Genomic DNA, 17,954 nt, shown 5'->3' on the forward strand with positions numbered 1-17,954 from the left:
GAAGTGCTTGCCTTGCTCCTCTCCCGGTCTGCACGGGCTGGAGGGCAGGCGGGGCCGCACTCTACCGTGTGACCTCAGGAGAAATGCTACCAGCCGCAAGATGCTGTGCCGCGGGGCGCGCTGGAGGCAAGACAGAATAAGGCATGGGCGTCTTTCAGCCAGTTGTTCTCTAGGAAGGCTATGGAGTCCCCCTTTAAAGGGGAATTTGAGGCGAAATAAGTGGAAATCAGCTTGAGGGGGTGTGTGTGCTTTTTTTATTGTATTTTTTGCTTATTTAGGGTTTTTTTTGATTAATTGTTTTTCGGGGGGTGTTTTTGGGTTTGGGTTTTTTGTTGGTTTTTTTTTGGGGGGGGAGGGTTGTGTGGGGTTTTTTTTTTAACTTGTTAAGGTGGATTAGGGGAGTTTGAATGCTTCTAACAATGTCCCAGAAAAGAGAGGATTCCCTTTTCTTATATTAAAATAAAATTAATTGCATTCCATCCAACCTGGAAGACTGTGGTGTGGTTGGAAAACGAGGAGTTGGAGTATCTGAAGATAACAGGAATAACTGAGGAGGTGAGAAAGTGATGTTTTCTTTCGAGATGTTTAAGATTCTGCATGAGGTGGTTTTGCTTCTTTCATCCAACTCTAATAACTACTTTGGAAGATAGCCATGGCACTGATTGAAGAAGGGAGGCGTGTTTAATGTAAATCGGCTAACAAAAATGTTCTTTCCAAGAAAAGTCTCTATAATATACAGAAACAGCACAGCTATGTGTCCTTACCTTGGAAAGGCAGGAAATTGGAACTGGGGGGACAGACAAGTAGCTGCTCTTCTCATCTTTCAGTATACACCCTAAAAATCTTAGAGTAACAAAAGCTGAAGAGCAGGGCTGGCTGTCATTCCCTCGGGCAGAAGTCCCGCGCGAAGGACCGTGCCCCACTGCCGGCGCTGCAGGCTTGAAAATTCCTGTCTAGGGGTTAGAATGCCAGGAAAAACTAGTCCGCACCGCACACGCCGTGAGACACCTGACCACGCCACACACACCGCTCGCTATCGAGTGACGCGAACAGTGCTTCTCTCGGGTGCAGACGGGCCCCGCACCGGCTCTCTCCTGCCGCCGCCGAAGCGGGAGGACGTGGAAAAGAATGCTCCGTAGGGTTTCACGGGCGCGCCACCTCCACCATCAGTGGCAGCTCTGCCTGGCAGAGTGTCCCGGCTTTGTGTCGCAGTGTCCCGGCTTGGTCCCGGGCAGCTGTGTGTGTCTGTTTACGTACCCATATGTACACAGGGTCTATGTGCACAGTGTGGTGCGTGTTTCGGGAGATCTCTACGTGCAACCACCACCTGCTGGCTCCTGGGGCCCCAGGGCATTGGGGGCGTGGGGGATGGAAGTGGAAGAGTCACCGATCTCCGGTGACCGCGGCGCGACCCCGCAGTGCCAGCATGGGCAGAAGACGGCGCGGCCGCGCCCAGAGGCTCCACGGAAGCCCGTGCACTGGGGCGGGGGCGGCCACACGGGAGTGCGCGCCGCTTTCCTTATCCCCCTTCCTCCTTCGGTGTGTAGGCTCCTTTGTGCTGCCCACAGCGGGGAGGAGGAAGCAGCGGAGCCGAGCGCCCTCGCCGCAGCCCTCTCCCTTCCCGCTGACAGCCGGCGCAGCTACCACGCCACTCCCCCACTCTTCCACCTACCCCGACAAGGCTCCCCACAGCCACCGCAAGCGCGGGGCACGGCCGCTTTAAGCGGAGGGCCACGCCGGGAGACGGGGCGGGGCGCACTCCCACGACTCCCCCACGTGGTGAGGCCCGTTTCTCCTGACCTCCGGCAGGGGTGGGCGCATATAGCGCTGGGGCTGACCGGCCTCTCTTGCTGCTGCTTCCCAGGCGGCTGGTCGTGTTTGGCCCGGCTCGTGGCCATGCCGCATCTCCGCGCCGAGCGGTGAGGCTGCACCGCCCCTGCATACCGCGGCAGCGGCGTGAAGCCGCTGGAGGATGAAGCGGGCGAGGCGGGCCCCGCCGCGCCCCCTGCCCGTGCTGGGGCTGCTACTGCTGGGTGCCCTGCCGGGGCTCTGGACGGTGTTGCTGTGGCGGGAGGCGACAGCACAGAGGGATACGGATCTAGAGCCGCTCCCGCCCGGGGGTCCGCGCCTGGGGCGGTGGGGCTTGGAGCGTTCGCCAGCGGCGTGGCGCAAGCCCAGTGGCGGTGGGCAGAAAACTTTCCGAGCGCTGTTGGCGTTGCCGCCGGCGGGCCAGGAGGAGCGGGGCGGCGAAGGGCGGTTCGCAACTGCTGGCGCGCCGCAGCCGGCCTTCGCCGCCTCTCCGGTTGAGCGGGGTATTTTCTGGAGCCGTGATCTGGAAGACCAGGTGCCGCCGGGCTTCCCGGCGGAGGAGACGGCGGCGTGGCTGTCGGTCGCTCGCGCCGCTCGCGTGGCCTCTCTGGAGCGGGGCGGCTGCGGGCGCAGCTCCAACCGGCTGGCACGGCTGTCGGATGGCAGCCGCGCCTGCGTTCGCTACGGCATCAACCCGGAGCAGATCCAGGGTGAGGCGCTCTCCTACCACCTGGCTGGGGTGCTGGGCATGCAGGAGCGGCTGCTGCCTATGGCCCTTGCCCTGGTGGAGGCCCGCGGGCGGCAGTGGGAGCCGGTGCGGGAGGAGCTGCACGGCTCGCACTGGACCGAGGGCGCTGTGGTCAGCCTAACCCGCTGGGTGGACAACCTCACCGCCGTGGTGGCCCCTGCGCCCTGGAGCGCCGAGGTGGACACGGGCCGGCAACTCCAGCCGCTGTCGGCGGGAGAGCTGGGCAGCCTGCCCCCTTCTCAGCTCGTGGAGCTGGTGCAGTGGAGCGACCTGATCCTCTTCGATTACCTGACAGCCAACTTTGACCGCCTGGTCAGCAATCTCTTCAGCCTACAATGGGACCCCCGAGTTATGCACCGCGCCACCAGCAACCTGCTTCGCGCCCCTGACGGCGGGCTCGTCTTCATGGACAATGAGGCGGGGCTAGTGCATGGCTACCGCGTCCTCGCCATGTGGGACCCCTACAACGAGCCATTGCTCCGCTCTGTCTGCGTCTTCCGCGAGGGCACGGCGCGGCGCGTCGCAGAGCTGCACCGCCGCCGCAGCGCTGCCGCCGAGCTGCGCCGCCGCTATCGGGCGCGGGAGCCGCTCTGGGCCCGCCTCGGCTTCCTCTCGGAGCGGCAGGCTGAGCTGCTGCAGGCCCGCGTCGACTTCGTGCACCGCCACATTGCCCATTGCCGCGCACAGGCTGCTGTGCTCTGACGCTTCGGGGCGGTTAGAGGGGTGGCGGCAAAAGCCGGCTGCCTTCACTACTCTGCTATTTCTCTCCTCCGAGGGAGGAGGACTTAATTGCCCTGGTGGCCGCCAAACGCTGGGGTAGACCCTGCCCACCACTTCGGGACCCCGTGACTTCCGCGACTGTTTTCTCTAACCCTGCAGGGTTTGGAGGAGGAGGCGGAATTGGACGCTCACTCTCGAGTGCGGATAATAACCGGCTACTTGCCTGCTGGAGCTGTCCAGAGGATTCATTAATACGCCTTTGTCAAGATCTCTGAAGATGCGCAGCACGATTGATGTAATTATACTCGAGTTCAACTCCGGGGGTGTGCTCCCAGAGCTTGAAAAAATGAGAAGATTCAGCATCTTCAGTTATTTTCTTAAGTCTCTTGGAGCACTCCCAGTCACAAAGACGTTGGCGTCTTTGTTTAGGTCTTTTCCTTCCAAAGGAGGCAGATGGAAACATTGTTTTATATTTTTTTCCTTTTGCGACAGCATATTTAAGTATGAATATTGATACCCACAGACCAAAAACTGATTGCATAATAGAGGACCCTCTAACTAGCAAAACTGCCCTATTTATGAAGCTTATTTCTTAGAGATTTTCTTTAGAGAGTGAAACTTTTTGCTGATAAGTCTTGTCTATGAGAAGTATATAAGAAGCCCATATTCCATTTGTTTAGACCGTTGTGGATGCATCTGGTTAAACTGTTTTGATTCTTAAGCTTTTGTTTGTAATCACCACCATCATCGTTTCATCTGACCAGTAGAGTAACTGACAAATGGGTGTCACAAGAGAATCTCACAGGTTTTAAAAACATTGCTATGTGCTAAGCCTTTGAGGTAATAGTTAAAGTGGAGGAAAAACTTGTTTGATGCACTTTACTTTGACTTTTTAGTTTTTTATAAAAGAAGACCTTTTTATTTTATAAAGTCTGCCTTTGATGTACATTATACATGTTCATAAGTTTTTCTGTTACATACTAAAGAAACTGATATTTCAGTAAACTGTGTAAAAGTTTTGCCTTCTTTGTTCTGAATGTTTCCTTGAGCTTTGACAGGGAAGCACCATGGTCTTCCCCCATGGGCAACCAATACCAGCTCTTTGCAACATCTCACTGAAGGTTTTCTCATTCCTTCTGAGGCAAGGAAGGGTAGAGTTAGGCTTTCAAGCACCTCTCCGTAGCCTTCTCCCTTCCCCTCTCCCTCCCCCTCTCTGTCGCCCTCCATCTCTGTCTTGCGCTCCCTCTCTCTGTGTCTGTCTGTCTCTCTCTCTCTCTCTCCTAGCTGATTTATTCCTGAAGGGCAAAAACTCTTTGAGTGGCTAAAGTAATCTGACTATTGCATACTTCACATGAGTAGACTTTTGTCTGTTGTTTAAAGCTTGCAATGAGGCACCTTGACAGGCACTAAGAAAACGGAAGCAGTTAGTTTCAGAAAACTGTTACAGATGGTGCGGGCTTAGCTGCCATCAACCATTTTGGGTGCTGGAACTGAATACCAAGCTCTTAATACAGGTCACATCAACAATTAGTATACTAGAAGCATCCTTTGAGGTTGCTGTTGCTTTCAGTGTGTGTTTATAGTAGTTCTCAACACTCTCTTCCCATTTTGATTATTTTGGCAATGGAGATTGAGGCAGAACTGAAGAACAGGAAAGCTTTTCAATCTTGCTAAAATAGTTGGGGCTTTTCCTGCAAAAGTTTTGTTTTAGCAGTAGCAGTAAGTGTACAAAATAAAACATCTGCATCTCTTATCTGCATCTTCTTTTTTACATGTACATTCATAAAAGAGGCCATTTAAACCCCAAATGTCAATATATATCCTGCTATAATGAAAAAGCAGCGTAATCTCTTCTACATCTGGACTGGCACCTCTCTTGATGAAGGCAGCAGTGTGCTTAGTGGCTGCTATGCAAGAAGGTGCTTTACTTGAGTCTGTCGAGTGCTAACCTTCGCCTGAACTCAGAGGGCTGTGCATTCGTAACTGCTGGCAGGAGGTCTGCTAATATTCCTTTGTTTAGGTGAAGCATCACATAAAGACGATTTTCTTTGGCCATTACAGTGTTTGTTGTTTGGGTTTTTTTTGGGGGGGTTGTGTTTGTTTGGTTTTCTTTAATAGGGCAAGACAACACCTTTACAAATAAAATGAAATTAATGGTTAGCTATATTAAATTAATAGTTAGCTATATGAGATTGCAACTGTGTGTATGGATATTTTTTATAAAACATTCCAGTAGCCTCCAGGACTAGCTTTCATTCAACTGCTTAACTGACAAGGCTCTCTATTGAACTTGTATTTCTAGTTCACTGCATTTATCTCTGAACTATGCACAGAATCCCATGTGACATTCCTTTGCCATTTACATAATACACAATTTAGCTGTGTAATTCTTGTTTCTTCTTTAGTATTTCTTTGTAATTCAAATGCAGCAACTCAGTTGCATTCACTTAATGAAAATACATTTAAATAATCAACTGCTGGCATAAATTTTAAACCACTGTGAAGAGCAAACTGCTGTGCTTCAACCATCTAAGGTTTCATTTCTGTGTTAACTACTTACATAAGTATGGCACAACTGTGGTTTTGACAGCTAATAGGAAATAAATCTCCCTTGCAAAGTCTTTATAGCCAGAACCTAGATAATTATACCTTTCAAGAAGAAATAAGTTTTTCTGTTTTGTGACCTGTAACTAGCTCAAATTCTGTATAGGTTGTGTGTTCAAAAGTGGTGTAGGTTGATCTGAAACTAGGAGATGATGTGCTAGAGAAGCTGTGCACTACTGGAAAATGTGTTTTATTCAAAGAGGATGTAGAAAGCTAGCTTGGATGAATAATGATACTACTTTGTTGCTGCATTTGTTCTCCTGGTGCAAATCAACTACTTTGTGCTAGAGAAAGCTTTGAACTACAATCACGTTAAGGGAAGCTTAATTTGGTCTGTGTGATTTCTTTAAGGCAAACGATACTTTGGAAATTTAGTGGTCTGGTACACTTTTTGCAGGACATTTTTTTGCTGTAAGTGCTGTCTATTTTACTACCTTCCTGCAGAACCAAGATGGGAAACTCTGTAATTGTAGTATACTTTCAATGGCACTCATCTAACTGCTTTCTTCCAGTGGAGTTTCCTTTGAGTTACAGTTATTGGACAGGCAAGGAAGACGATTGCTTATCTGAGAACAAGAAGACTTTAGGACCTGGAAATTCTGAATAGAAGGTTCTTGATAGCTTGGTCAGACAGTTCTGTCTGTGCATTGCTGGCAGCTCAGCCGCACTTTACATGAGGCTCAAGGAATCAGCTGCGCAACTTGTATGAGAATGGGACCATAGGGTTTTAGGCCTTGCTCGGCAGAAGACTGAAGAATGCACTTAACTTCCCACCACTTTTCATAGACTTTTAAGTGAAGTATATGCTTACAGGTTGGCTGCAGTGATGCCTATTTCACATGTGGACAGATCTGAGAAGTGTCTTTAAAAAGTTGGGTAGGGTTGGCAGTATGCTCTGTGTCCCAGAAGCAAGACAGGAGGTCTGGTTTTCAGGTCTGTGGAGTCTCATGTGCTTAACTGCTAAACAGTAGCTTCAGGAAAACAAAACAAAACAAATTGGAAAAAATATCTAGAAGATGTTGTGATCTGAATGCACTTCATTTGGTCCCATATTCTGTATGCTTCCCTGATTAAATGCACAGAAGCGTTCCAGTTGGAAAAGACCTTTGAGATCAAGTCCAACCATTAACCTAACTCTACTGAGTCCAATGCTAAACCATCTCCTTAAGCACTACATCTGCATGGCTTAACCTCCAGGGATGGTGATTCAAACACCTCCCTGGGCAACTTGTCCTAGTGTTTGATAATCTTTTCAGTGAAGAAATCACTCAGTGAAGAAGTTTCTTCTTGGCCCTGGCACAACCTGAGGCCATTTCCTTCAAGGACAAGTGTTCTATCACTTGTTACTTAGGAGAAGAGACTGACACCCATATCACTAAAACCTACTATGTGGTAGTTGTAGAGAGCAATAAAGTCTCCTCTCAGCCTCCTTTTCTCCAGACTGCACAACCCAAGTTCCTTCCGATGCTCTGCATTAAGACTTGTTTTCCAGGCCCTTCACCAGCTTGGTTACCTTTCTCTGGACTCACTCCAGCACCTCAATGTACTTGTAGTGAGAGCCCCAAAGCCGAACACAGTATTCAAGGTGTGTCCTCAATGGTTCTGAGTATAGAGGGATGATTGCTTCCCTACTCCTGCTAGCCACACTATTTCTGATACAAGCCAGGATGTCATTGGCCTTCTTGACTACCTGGGCACACTGCTAGCTTGTGTTCGGATGGTTGTTAATCAACACCCCCAGGTCCTTTTCTGCTGGGCAACTTTCCAGCCACTCTTCCCCAGGCCTGTTGCATTGCATGGGGTTGTTGTGGCCCAAATGCAGGACCCAGCACTTGGTGTGGTTAAACCTCATACAACTGGCCTTGGCCTATCAATTCAGCCTCTCCAGGTCCCTCTGCAATCTCTTCATCCAAATCCATGATAAGGCTATTAAACAGAACTAGCCCCAATACTGAGCCCTGAGGAATACCACTTATGACTGGCTACCAACTGGATTTAAATGCATTCACAACTTTTAGGGGCTGGGCACCCAACCAGTTTTTCACCCAGACAAGAGTATGCTGGTTTAAGCCATATGTAGCCAGTTTCTCTGGTAGAATACTGTGGGAAACTGTAGAAGGCTTTAGTAAGGTCCAGGCAAACAACATCCACAGCCTCATCCACTACGTGGGTCACCTTCTCATAGAAAGAGATAAGATTTGACAAGCAGGACCTGCCTTTCATGAACCCATGCTGACTGGGCCTTATCTCCAGGTTGCCCTGCATATGCTGCATAATGGCACTTGAGATGATTTGCCATAACCTTCCCTGGCACTGAGATCAGTCTAGCAGACCTGCTGTTTCCTGGATCCTCCTTGTGGCCCTTCTTGTAGATTAAGGATGCATTCGCCAATCACCAGTCTGCTGAGATGTCCCCGGCTAGCCAGGACTGCTGGTAAATGATGGGAAATGGCTTGGTGAGCGCTTCTGCCAGCTCCCTGAGTACCTTTGGGTGTAACCCATGTAGTCCCTAGAGTTGTGTATGTCTAAGTGGTCACTAACCATTTCCACTTGGATTATGAAGGCTCCATTCTGCACCCTGTCCCTGTCTTTCAGCTCAGGGGACTGGGTACCCAGTGAACAACTGGTACTACTACTGAAAACTGAGGCAAAGAAGAATCCCCACCCAGATTATTTAATCTAAGGAGGCATGTAGGGTAGGGGGTTGTTGCTACTCCTAGCTTGACTTCATAGTCACTAGGATGTTATGTCCAAACCATACAAGTGTGAAGGGTGGACCAACTTCACAGTTTCCAAGGACTGCCTAAGGGGTGTAAAAATTGTGCTTGCAGTGGCTACTGCACCCCCAGGGAGCACTGGACAGCAGAGCTTGCATGAATTCAGTGAGGTTCCCACTTAGTGAAAAAAGCAAGACAAATCTTCACAGCACAAATCTTCTTTGCTTTTGTTTGCTTGCATCTGAAGTGGTTTCCAATCTGGATTAATTTTCATTGTGAGTTTCCCCTTGAGAATTTCCCTCACTGCTTGAGAAGCTCTTCCCAGGCACTGAGTCCCCTCACCCCTCATACAAAAGCAGCTGCCCTGGGAATGGAGTCAAGCTGACCACCGGAGCCACAGTTCACTGCCTGGCTGAGGCCATGTCAGCCCATTCAAAGATTTGAGAAATAACTTTGCGCTAGTGGAAGACAGTGAAAATACAGTTAGTTACACTTGGACTTACTGAGCATACAGAATGCTTTTAACAGGACCCTGGGTTAAACATGGAAAAGCTCCCATAAAAAACAGGATAGTAAGCAGTGCCTGCCAGGTGCCTGCACAGGTCCTGTGACTCTTCATGACCTTGAAAACCTTTTACCTTGCAATCTCAGGTGCTATTGTAGCTCTGCCCTCTGAAGTAATCCACACTCACCTGAGCAGAAGTTATTTCCCAACAGGGCAATTTGCATCCACAAAGAGTATTTTGTTATGAATCAGCTAGTGTTTTAACAAACATTATCAGTCCTACCCTTAGGGACTGTTTCATCTAACTTGGTGTACTTTGCATATGGGCAGAAACAGTGTTTTACCCTCTTGTGCTGTGGCTTTCCATTGCCTGCTTTAGGTGGATGTGCAGGATGAGTTTATGGGAAGGAAGAATGCACACAGGTCTATATGAATTAGGATCACTGATGTGTGCAAATGTGAAATCTATTTCTAATTTATCTCTCCAGTCACGCCTGCATAGAGGAGGTACTAACCATGCTCTTCAGGTGCCTGTCAGCTGTAGAACAAAGCACTATAATCAGTGACTGACAGTTTTCTTACACATTTGTCATTTATTATGGAGCTCATGAAAAGTCTGACTTTCTGAAGATGAGTGGTTGGAGCTTATGCAAATCAGTTAAATGGATGCTCTTGGGTTAAGTCCTCTGTTTTTAAGAAGAAAACAAAACCATTTCCTTTCCTTATGTTTATATTAGTGCTTCAGATGTTTAAAACTAAATTAGGAAAGTAATTACTTGTCAGTGAATAGTCTAGATAGTTCTTTTATTTTGCTCTTCCTAGTCAAGACACATAAATGAGGCACTTTTTCTCAATAATGACTATCCAGGCAATTTAATTCCCTAGACCTCTCCTGCACAGTTAGAACATCACAGTAACTGTACTGTACACTCTAAAATTGGTATTTCTTGAAATTAATCTGTTCCCATGAAAATCATTAAAATTATTTCCTCATTTATTTTATAAAAGAGAATATTTAGGATTTTTTCTTTGTGAATCTTAACAAACCAAGCTACATTTTTTTCCTCTTTCAAGCTGTCAGGTTTAGCTCCTTTATGCTGAAGTAAGAGCAGACAACTGCTTCATGTGCCAGTATCTCTTTCCTATAAAACAGCATAGCAATCCCATCTGACTTAACAGTGTTTTTGGTGACATTAGGAAAGCTGTCTCTGATCAAAGACACATAGGACAGGTAGGTTACATACTGAAATACAGATCTAAGGTTTGGTTGCTTCATGGGTGATGTACTGATGCTTTGTGAAAGTATTTCAAAGTATTTGTATTTTGTGAAAGTATTCCCAAAGCAGGTTGAGTTGCCACATAGATCCTGTAATGCTTATGCAGTATCAGCGATAGAGACATTGATGAATGTGAGTGTTAGAGAGGCTTTGTTTGGCCCTAGAAGAAGAAAACCCTCAGGATCAGCACCAGCGCAACCGTCTCTCTTCATCCTCCTTAGCCTCCTGCCCTCCTTGTTTGAAAACAGAAGTTTAAGCCATGGAGCAATCCAAAGAGTGTTCAGACAGAATAAAACAGGTGGCCTAGGAAGCTGCAAAATCTGCGCTATCTCCACTGATGTAAGTGTAATGCATTGCCAGCAGAGAGGCAGCTGGCACAAGGAGTGGATCTGGGCTCTTCCAGGAGCAGTCACCCTGTCTGCCACAAGCATCATGTGTGCTCTGGCTAGCCCTAGGCACAGTTGGTCCTGTGGTTGTGGGGCCACATGTGTCGTGTCACTGGCTGTGGTTGGGGCCAGGAGCAAGGACAGGCATAGGTTTCATCCAACACAAGTGATTCCTAGCAAGTTCTGAGTGGAAAAAAAAAAATTAATTGATGTTTCTGTATATTTTTTAATGAGAGGTATTGCCTTTCTCCAGACTTGGTGCTTCTGTCTGCTGGGATCATCCCCAGCACTTAGGTAGCTAAGACTGCTCTTGAGACACGAGTTTGACCTAGGAGCTGGGGAGCAAAAGCAGAAGGATCAATCAGAAAGCAGGAAGAGGTTTCCTGCAAGCTAAGACTGCAGCTGCTTGCTGACTAGCCAAGGTTCATGATCGCTACTGGTGGAAAGTCTGGGACAGGGCACTGCCAAAATGTGTATGTGGGACAGTTGCTTCTGCAAGAGACTCAGTATGGCCAGCAGGAAGTGCAGCATGGTGCGGTGAACTCATCTGTTCCCATGGCACTTAAAATGCTTAAAGGGTTATTTATGACACCCAGATGTATTTGAGTGCCTTGCTACAGGCTATGTGGTGACAGGCAAATGCCACATCTGGAAAGGAAACTTGAGCATATTGACCCCTTGTACTGTTCAAACTTCTTGGCTCCTTTACCATCTAGATAATTTTTGCTCCTGTTTGTTCTTCACTGCAAGTTCTTGGATACTACTGAAATTCACACATGATTGTACCTATTATACCGTACACAGACAAGTCTGACTGCCCTGTGGCACATGCTACCTCATCTTTGCTACTCTGGGCTTGGAAGACCTACCCATACTGTCATGGTTTGACTCAGGGTCAGCAATTGAACCAGCAACAATAATGCTCTTTATCTCCTCCACCTCCCACCCAGGTAGGGAAGGAGAGAGAAAATAAGGAGAGAGACTTTCTGGATTGAAAACTAAACTAGACAGCTTGCATTAAACACTGATGACAAAAGAAAATATGTACAAATATATACACATATGTGCAGGAATATGCAAAACCTTACTGCCTCCTCCCACCCCCAGCAACTCCCATGGCATTCTCCTTTGCTCTGAATAGTCCTAAAATGTCCCAGAGTGCTGCCAAGCAGAGCAGACAGGAGCTGAGGGGAGGGTTATGAGGGTCAGGAATGCAGGAGCCTAGGGATCAATGGTGATGCATAGACAGAGTCCTCCCTGGACACTGGCCATAGATGGAAGAGGAGGGAAGAAGCAGGAGGAAGGAAGTTGACTTTTGTGACCTCTGACCTTACACCAAGCTTACATAAATATATGGAATGGAACACTTTGGTCAATTTTGCTGTCCATCTTGTCCACTCCTCCCTACTGCCTGCTCCTGGCAGCATGTGAGGCAGCAAAGCGAAGAGACCTTGGCATCTCAGCAGTAACATAAACATTCCAGTGTTATCAGTCCACTAGCTGGAAAACTTGCTGCTAGTTAAAAGAGAACTTACTGAAGGAAAAAAAAAAAAGTGTAAAAGGAAAATTGGCTTCATCCTGGCTCAAGCCAGGAAATACACTCACACATAGTGCCCTAGGTTAGTAAGGAACATATGACATGCTATTTTATGATTAAATGCAAATAACTGTTTATTAATTTTAATTTTTCAATCTGTTGGCAATTTAATTATCTCTATCCATTTCTTTCAATTCCAGCAACTATCTGTATGTTCACAGTCATCAAGAGAATTTATTCTCAGAAAGAAAAGCATACTCACTGAACACCTCTAAAATTATCCTGATTGGTATGAATTAATCATAAAGCTCATTAACATTTCAGTTATCATTTTGCATAATAGCTGGAAAATATAGGTGTGCCAGATGAAGCCTTTTGTGCATTGGAATGACAGAATTTTTAATTCTAACATTTCAGATGTGCATATATCTTCCTTAATTTGCTGGGAAAGGGCAAATATAAGATGGACATTTACAGCATCTCTGTACCACTGCCAAAGAGCTTAGATATAGCATGGGTATATAAATTATATATACGATATAACAACAACAACAACAACAACAATAATAAATATTAATGACATGGACCATTCAGAGATAGCAGTACAATAAAAACTGATAATGTAGTGCCTTGGACTTTTGCAGAGCATTTAATGATGTATTCAAAGTAATTTACAAAGATGAGTTAGGTATCATAGTGCTCTTGTAGCAAGTTTCTTACTGCCCTCATGTTATAGAGAGTAAAAGCAGGAATGGAGAAACCAAGGGCATGGTGCATGGTGCTAGCAGAAATAGAGCACCTATCTTATCAGGAAATCAAGGCCAGTGACAGGTGAGCGCTTGCAAATATTAGATTGAAGGTGGAGGTAAGCTAAGGTGAACCCTGCACCAAGGCTGCTGAGTCTTGGGCACAAATTTTCTTCTGCTAGCTATGCTGCATGGGCAGCAGTCTGCTCTTGCTTCAGAGATGCTCTTGATGCTGCAGGCTGATGGGAGCCATCTGCTTCTCTCTGCTGTGGGCAGGAAGGGCCTCTGTTCATGGCCCCTCAGGGACCCACTTCCTTTGAGCTGTCAGTTGGCACTATAGTTACTCTCATGCTATGTATGGACCCCTCTGGGCTTGTCTCTGGACTTGCTTGTTGCAAGACGCATCCACTGGCTGTGCCTGGGTACCCCTTGCCTTAGTAGGAGCACACACAGCCTCCTAGCATGCCTAATTCAAAGCCACTCCTGGAAGAGCAGAGCTTTAAAAATTGAATGTGAAACTGCTTGTTGGACAAGTCAGTGCAGCACAATATATTAGCACAGGTATGTGCACTTACTGAGGGCATGGTGATGACTTAGAAAGATTTGGGATTTCAATGCTGGATTTTCATGTGGATAGACAGACAACTAGGAAATTATTTTTCCACTGCCTTGCTGTTGGTGTAGGAATTTGCACTTTAAAAAGTCTGGCTCATAATGATTGTAAAATTAAACTATACAAAAAATGTATAGGTTTTTTACATTTTACTCTCTGTGGTTGTGTAAATAAAACCCTAGGGACACAGCAGAATAAACCCCAGCCATTTTATGCTGTAGACTACCTAATGTAATTACTGTTCTACCCAACTTCAGAATAGCTGGGTTGGAAAAACAGAAAATAAATATACCTTTATTAAGAAAAGTAATGATCTGAAATCATTAGACATAGTTGAGGCTTCTGTAGGTTATCAGATATCCAACACTATGTAATCACAAATGCCACCTAGTATTAGCAACATTTCCAGGGTTCAGGAACACAGGGAGGACTTTATTTAAACAGCTTGAAAACTTATGTGTTAGCTTTGTACCAGTAGAAGTTAGATCAAAATCAGGTTTAGAATGTGGTAAGTTCAAAATGTAACCATTTGATATTTCTTGGTGGGTTTTTTTTGAGGGTTGGATGTCTTGTTTCTATTATTACTTTTTGAGAATTATTTGTTTGCATGTTTGTCTGTTATGGGTTGGTGATGGGTCTGTTAGTTTGCATTAGACTGCAAGCAGCGTTAGTCTGGTAACAGCCTTGAGCACTGCGTGGAAAAATACTGAGTAACTGAAATCACTGATATCAATATATTAGTGAGCTATTAGCATACTAAAATTCACACCCACTAGCTAGAAGGACCCCTACTAACAACAAGCCCCTTACTCTTTGAGCATGCGTAGTGACATTTTTGAGCATTGCCACTTTAAATAGAAGCAAGGAATTAGTTGACCGATCATGTGTGTGAATGATAGAATAATGTTAAAGTTCTTTCTCACATTTTTGGGTATAAAAGTAGCACTTGTATTTTGGCAAACTGAGCTTGCTTTGTGTAATACCACCCTGTTCCCTTTTCTGTGCAGAACTGGATATTGAAGAAAATATCTTGACTCTGTGTGTGGATTGCCTCCTTGCAGACTGGATGATGGTCTCTATTTTCAGGATAACAATTTCACAAGCAATATAGTGCCAGAGAGAGACACAGAAGAAATGTGGTAAAAAAAACCCACAACAAACAAGCAAACAAACAAACAAACAAACTAAAAACATAAAGCAAACAAAACCAAAGCTAAACAACAACAACAAAATTTCAAAAGTGATTTACAATGTTCCCCTAATTTAATTTCAACCTTGTTTTTTATACCTATTGTATTTGCCATGGCTTTACATCTTCTTTTGCTGGCACCATACTGATACCAGAACATCAATTTGCCATTGTAATTACATTGGACTGTGGCCTTCACAGAACTCCACTAAACTTGTTTAATATAAATTTGTCTAAAGAGTGTAGCATTGCCTCCATAGACTCGCACCAAAACTGACTCATTTTTGCTTCAGGTTATCATTTCCCCACAGGACTGCATTATTACAGCCTGCACTTGCTCCTTGCTGCTCAAAGCACACACTTTAAATCCAGCTCAGGTCATGAGCCTTTTCAGGGTTTTGTTCTTCTAGTTGTTGTGTTTTGTTTTGTTATGTTTTGTGTGGCAAGCTCTGTGTACTTGTGGGCAGGGCACCACCAGAGACCTGCTCAGCAGTGCCTGCCATGTAGCAGAGGGGCCAGAGATGCATGCAGTCCAGTGAGCACGAAGCTGAAATTAGCCTCTTGTTTGGTCAGCTCAGTGTCTCTGTTACTGGTGTGGGTATCACAGTATCACAGTATCACTCTGGTTGGAAAAGACCTTCAAGATCATTGAGTCCACCCACTACCCTAATTCTGCCGTGTCCACTACTAAACCCTGTCCCCTGGCACCACATCTGTCTTTTTAGATGTCTCCAGGGATGGTCACTCAACCACCTCCTCAGACAGCCTGGATCACCAAGTCCAAATCCTGCCCCAGAACAGGACAACCCCAAAATTCACACCATGTCTCTGAGGGTGTTTGTAATAAATAAAATCCAGTTTGTTAATCAAATCAGGTTTTCTTAAAGGCTTGAAAAAACTTACAATGTTATCTGAATCACAGATATCTGGTGTACTTTAACACTTCAAAGAGTTAAGTTGTGCGATAAGCTGTAAAGGGTCACCCATAGGACACCGATGAAGATGAGGAACCTTCGGCCTCACGACCACTAGGAGGTGAGATAAGACCGACCCCCTAGCAACACGTCGCTCAGACACAGAATATACCAGGGATGACACATATACGGGAACCAGAAGAGTATATAATCAGCTACTTTCGGGAAGTGGGTGCGCGCCGCTGGCAGAGCAAAGACTCCCCCGGCCGCCCAGCGCTGTTTTGTTTGCTGCCGCTTGCTTAATAAACTAATTTGATTAATAGGACTGGTTCCTGTCAATTATTGGACCTCAATTTATAACAAATTTGGTGCCGTGACTCGGATAGAGACAATTTGGCTGTAAACCTCACGGGGGAGGCGCCCCGCTGAGTAAGCGGCCCCTGTTGAGGGTTTTTTACACCCAAAACCTCTACCGACGAACTCGAAATTCGACAGCAAACAAATAAAAACCGGTAACCCCGTAAACTTTGTGCATGAAGACCCGAACGAAGACTCAGGAGTGAGTAAGTATAGGCCGGTGATCCGTTCGGTTGGGGTTGGGTATCCCGGAGTGTGCCTGTGTGAGACGTCCCCTTGAGGACGAAGCAAGTGCGGACCCCTCAGTAGTGCGGTTCCCATCTCCCGCGAGGGACTGGGCCACAAACAGGGGGAAGCGATTGTGTGTGTGTGTGTGTGAAGGCACTCCGGAAGATGGGACAGAAGAAAAGCAAGCCTTCTGATCCCATGGGTGGGTCGGTGCCTAAGGTTAGGTTACCCCAGATACCGCCAGACAGTCCGTTAGGAATAATGATTAAATATTGGAATGATTACCCTTCTAGGCAGGGTAAAGATAAAGCAAAAATGATACATTATTGCATGGAAGTTTGGGGTGGGAAACAAATTAGAGGTGACCACCTGTATTGGCCCGTTTTTGGGTCCTTTGAATATTGGATATGCCAGGCTTTACATATTTATGTTTATTCCAAGGAACCCTTTAGCCTGGAAAAGGGTTTGAAGCTCGCCATACAAGGCAGGAGACTCGAGAACCTTTAAGAGGTAGAGAACGGGGAACTGTGATTTGTTTTTATTGTGGAGGAAAAGGGCATGTTAAAAAAAAAAAAAAAAAAAAAAAAAAGACTGCAGAAAGAGAAAGATGGATGAGAAAATGTTTAAAGAAGATTAGGGGTGTCAGGGGCTCTATTTGCTGGGAACCCGAGAAAAGATAGAGCCCTTGATAAAATTAAAAGTGGGTCCCCAGCAACAAGAAATTGAGTTCCTAGTGGACTCGGGAGCAGAAAGATCTACCGTTCAAAAATTGCCCCAAGGATGTAAAATATCCTCGGCGACTATACAGGTCATTGGAGCAAAAGGAGAACCTTTTGAAGTACCTGTAATAAAAGATGTGTTTTTTGAAACCCATTCTAAGGTAGGGATTGGGTCCCTGCTGCTCATGCCGGAAGCAGACTATAATTTATTGGGGCGAGATTTGATGATCGAATTAGGAATTGGTTTGGAAGCTAAAAATGAAACACTAAAAATTAAACTGTGTCCCTTACGAGTAATAGATGAAGAGAAAATAAATCCTGAAGTCTGGTACACCCCGGAAACAGTGGGTAAGTTAGATATTGAACCCTTTTCAGTAACAATAAGGAACCCAGAAATACCGGTCAGGATAAAACAATACCCCCTTCCTAGAGAAGGGAGGTTAGGTTTGAAACCTGAGATCCAAAGATTACTTGAAAGGGGGTTGCTAGAACCGTGTATGTCTCCTTTTAATACTCCCATCCTACCTGTAAAAAAAGCCGGATGGAAAATATAGGTTAGTACATGACTTACGAGAAATTAACCAGAGAACAATAGCTAGATTCCCGGTGGTGGCGAATCCACACACCCTCCTGAGTCAAATAGGGCCCGATAATCAATGGTATAGTGTAGTAGATCTGAAGGATGCCTTCTGGGCATGCCCTCTTAAAGAAGATTGCAGAGATTACTTTGCTTTTGAATGGGAAGATCCAGATAACCATCGGAAACAACAATTACGGTGGACGGTATTGCCCCAAGGGTTTACCCAATCTCCGAACTTGTTCGGACAAGCCTTAGAACAAATCCTGAAGGGGTATGAGTTAAGTGAAGGAGTCACACTGGTCCAG

The 17,954-nt window shown here is 46.1% G+C and overlaps 1 protein-coding gene across 1 annotated transcript; it reads left to right on the forward strand.

The window, feature by feature from the left end:
- Positions 1-1,820: 1,820 nt before the first annotated feature.
- FJX1 (four-jointed box kinase 1) lies at positions 1,821-4,282 on the forward strand. Its single transcript, XM_051622304.1, has one exon. The coding sequence runs from the start codon at positions 1,973-1,975 to the stop codon at positions 3,257-3,259; it is 1,287 nt and encodes a 428-aa protein (XP_051478264.1). The 5' UTR covers positions 1,821-1,972; the 3' UTR covers positions 3,260-4,282.
- The last annotated feature ends 13,672 nt before the right edge of the window (positions 4,283-17,954 follow it).

Source organism: Apus apus, chromosome 5 (genome assembly GCF_020740795.1).
Source record: "Apus apus isolate bApuApu2 chromosome 5, bApuApu2.pri.cur, whole genome shotgun sequence".
NCBI classification, from domain to species: domain Eukaryota; kingdom Metazoa; phylum Chordata; class Aves; order Apodiformes; family Apodidae; genus Apus; species Apus apus.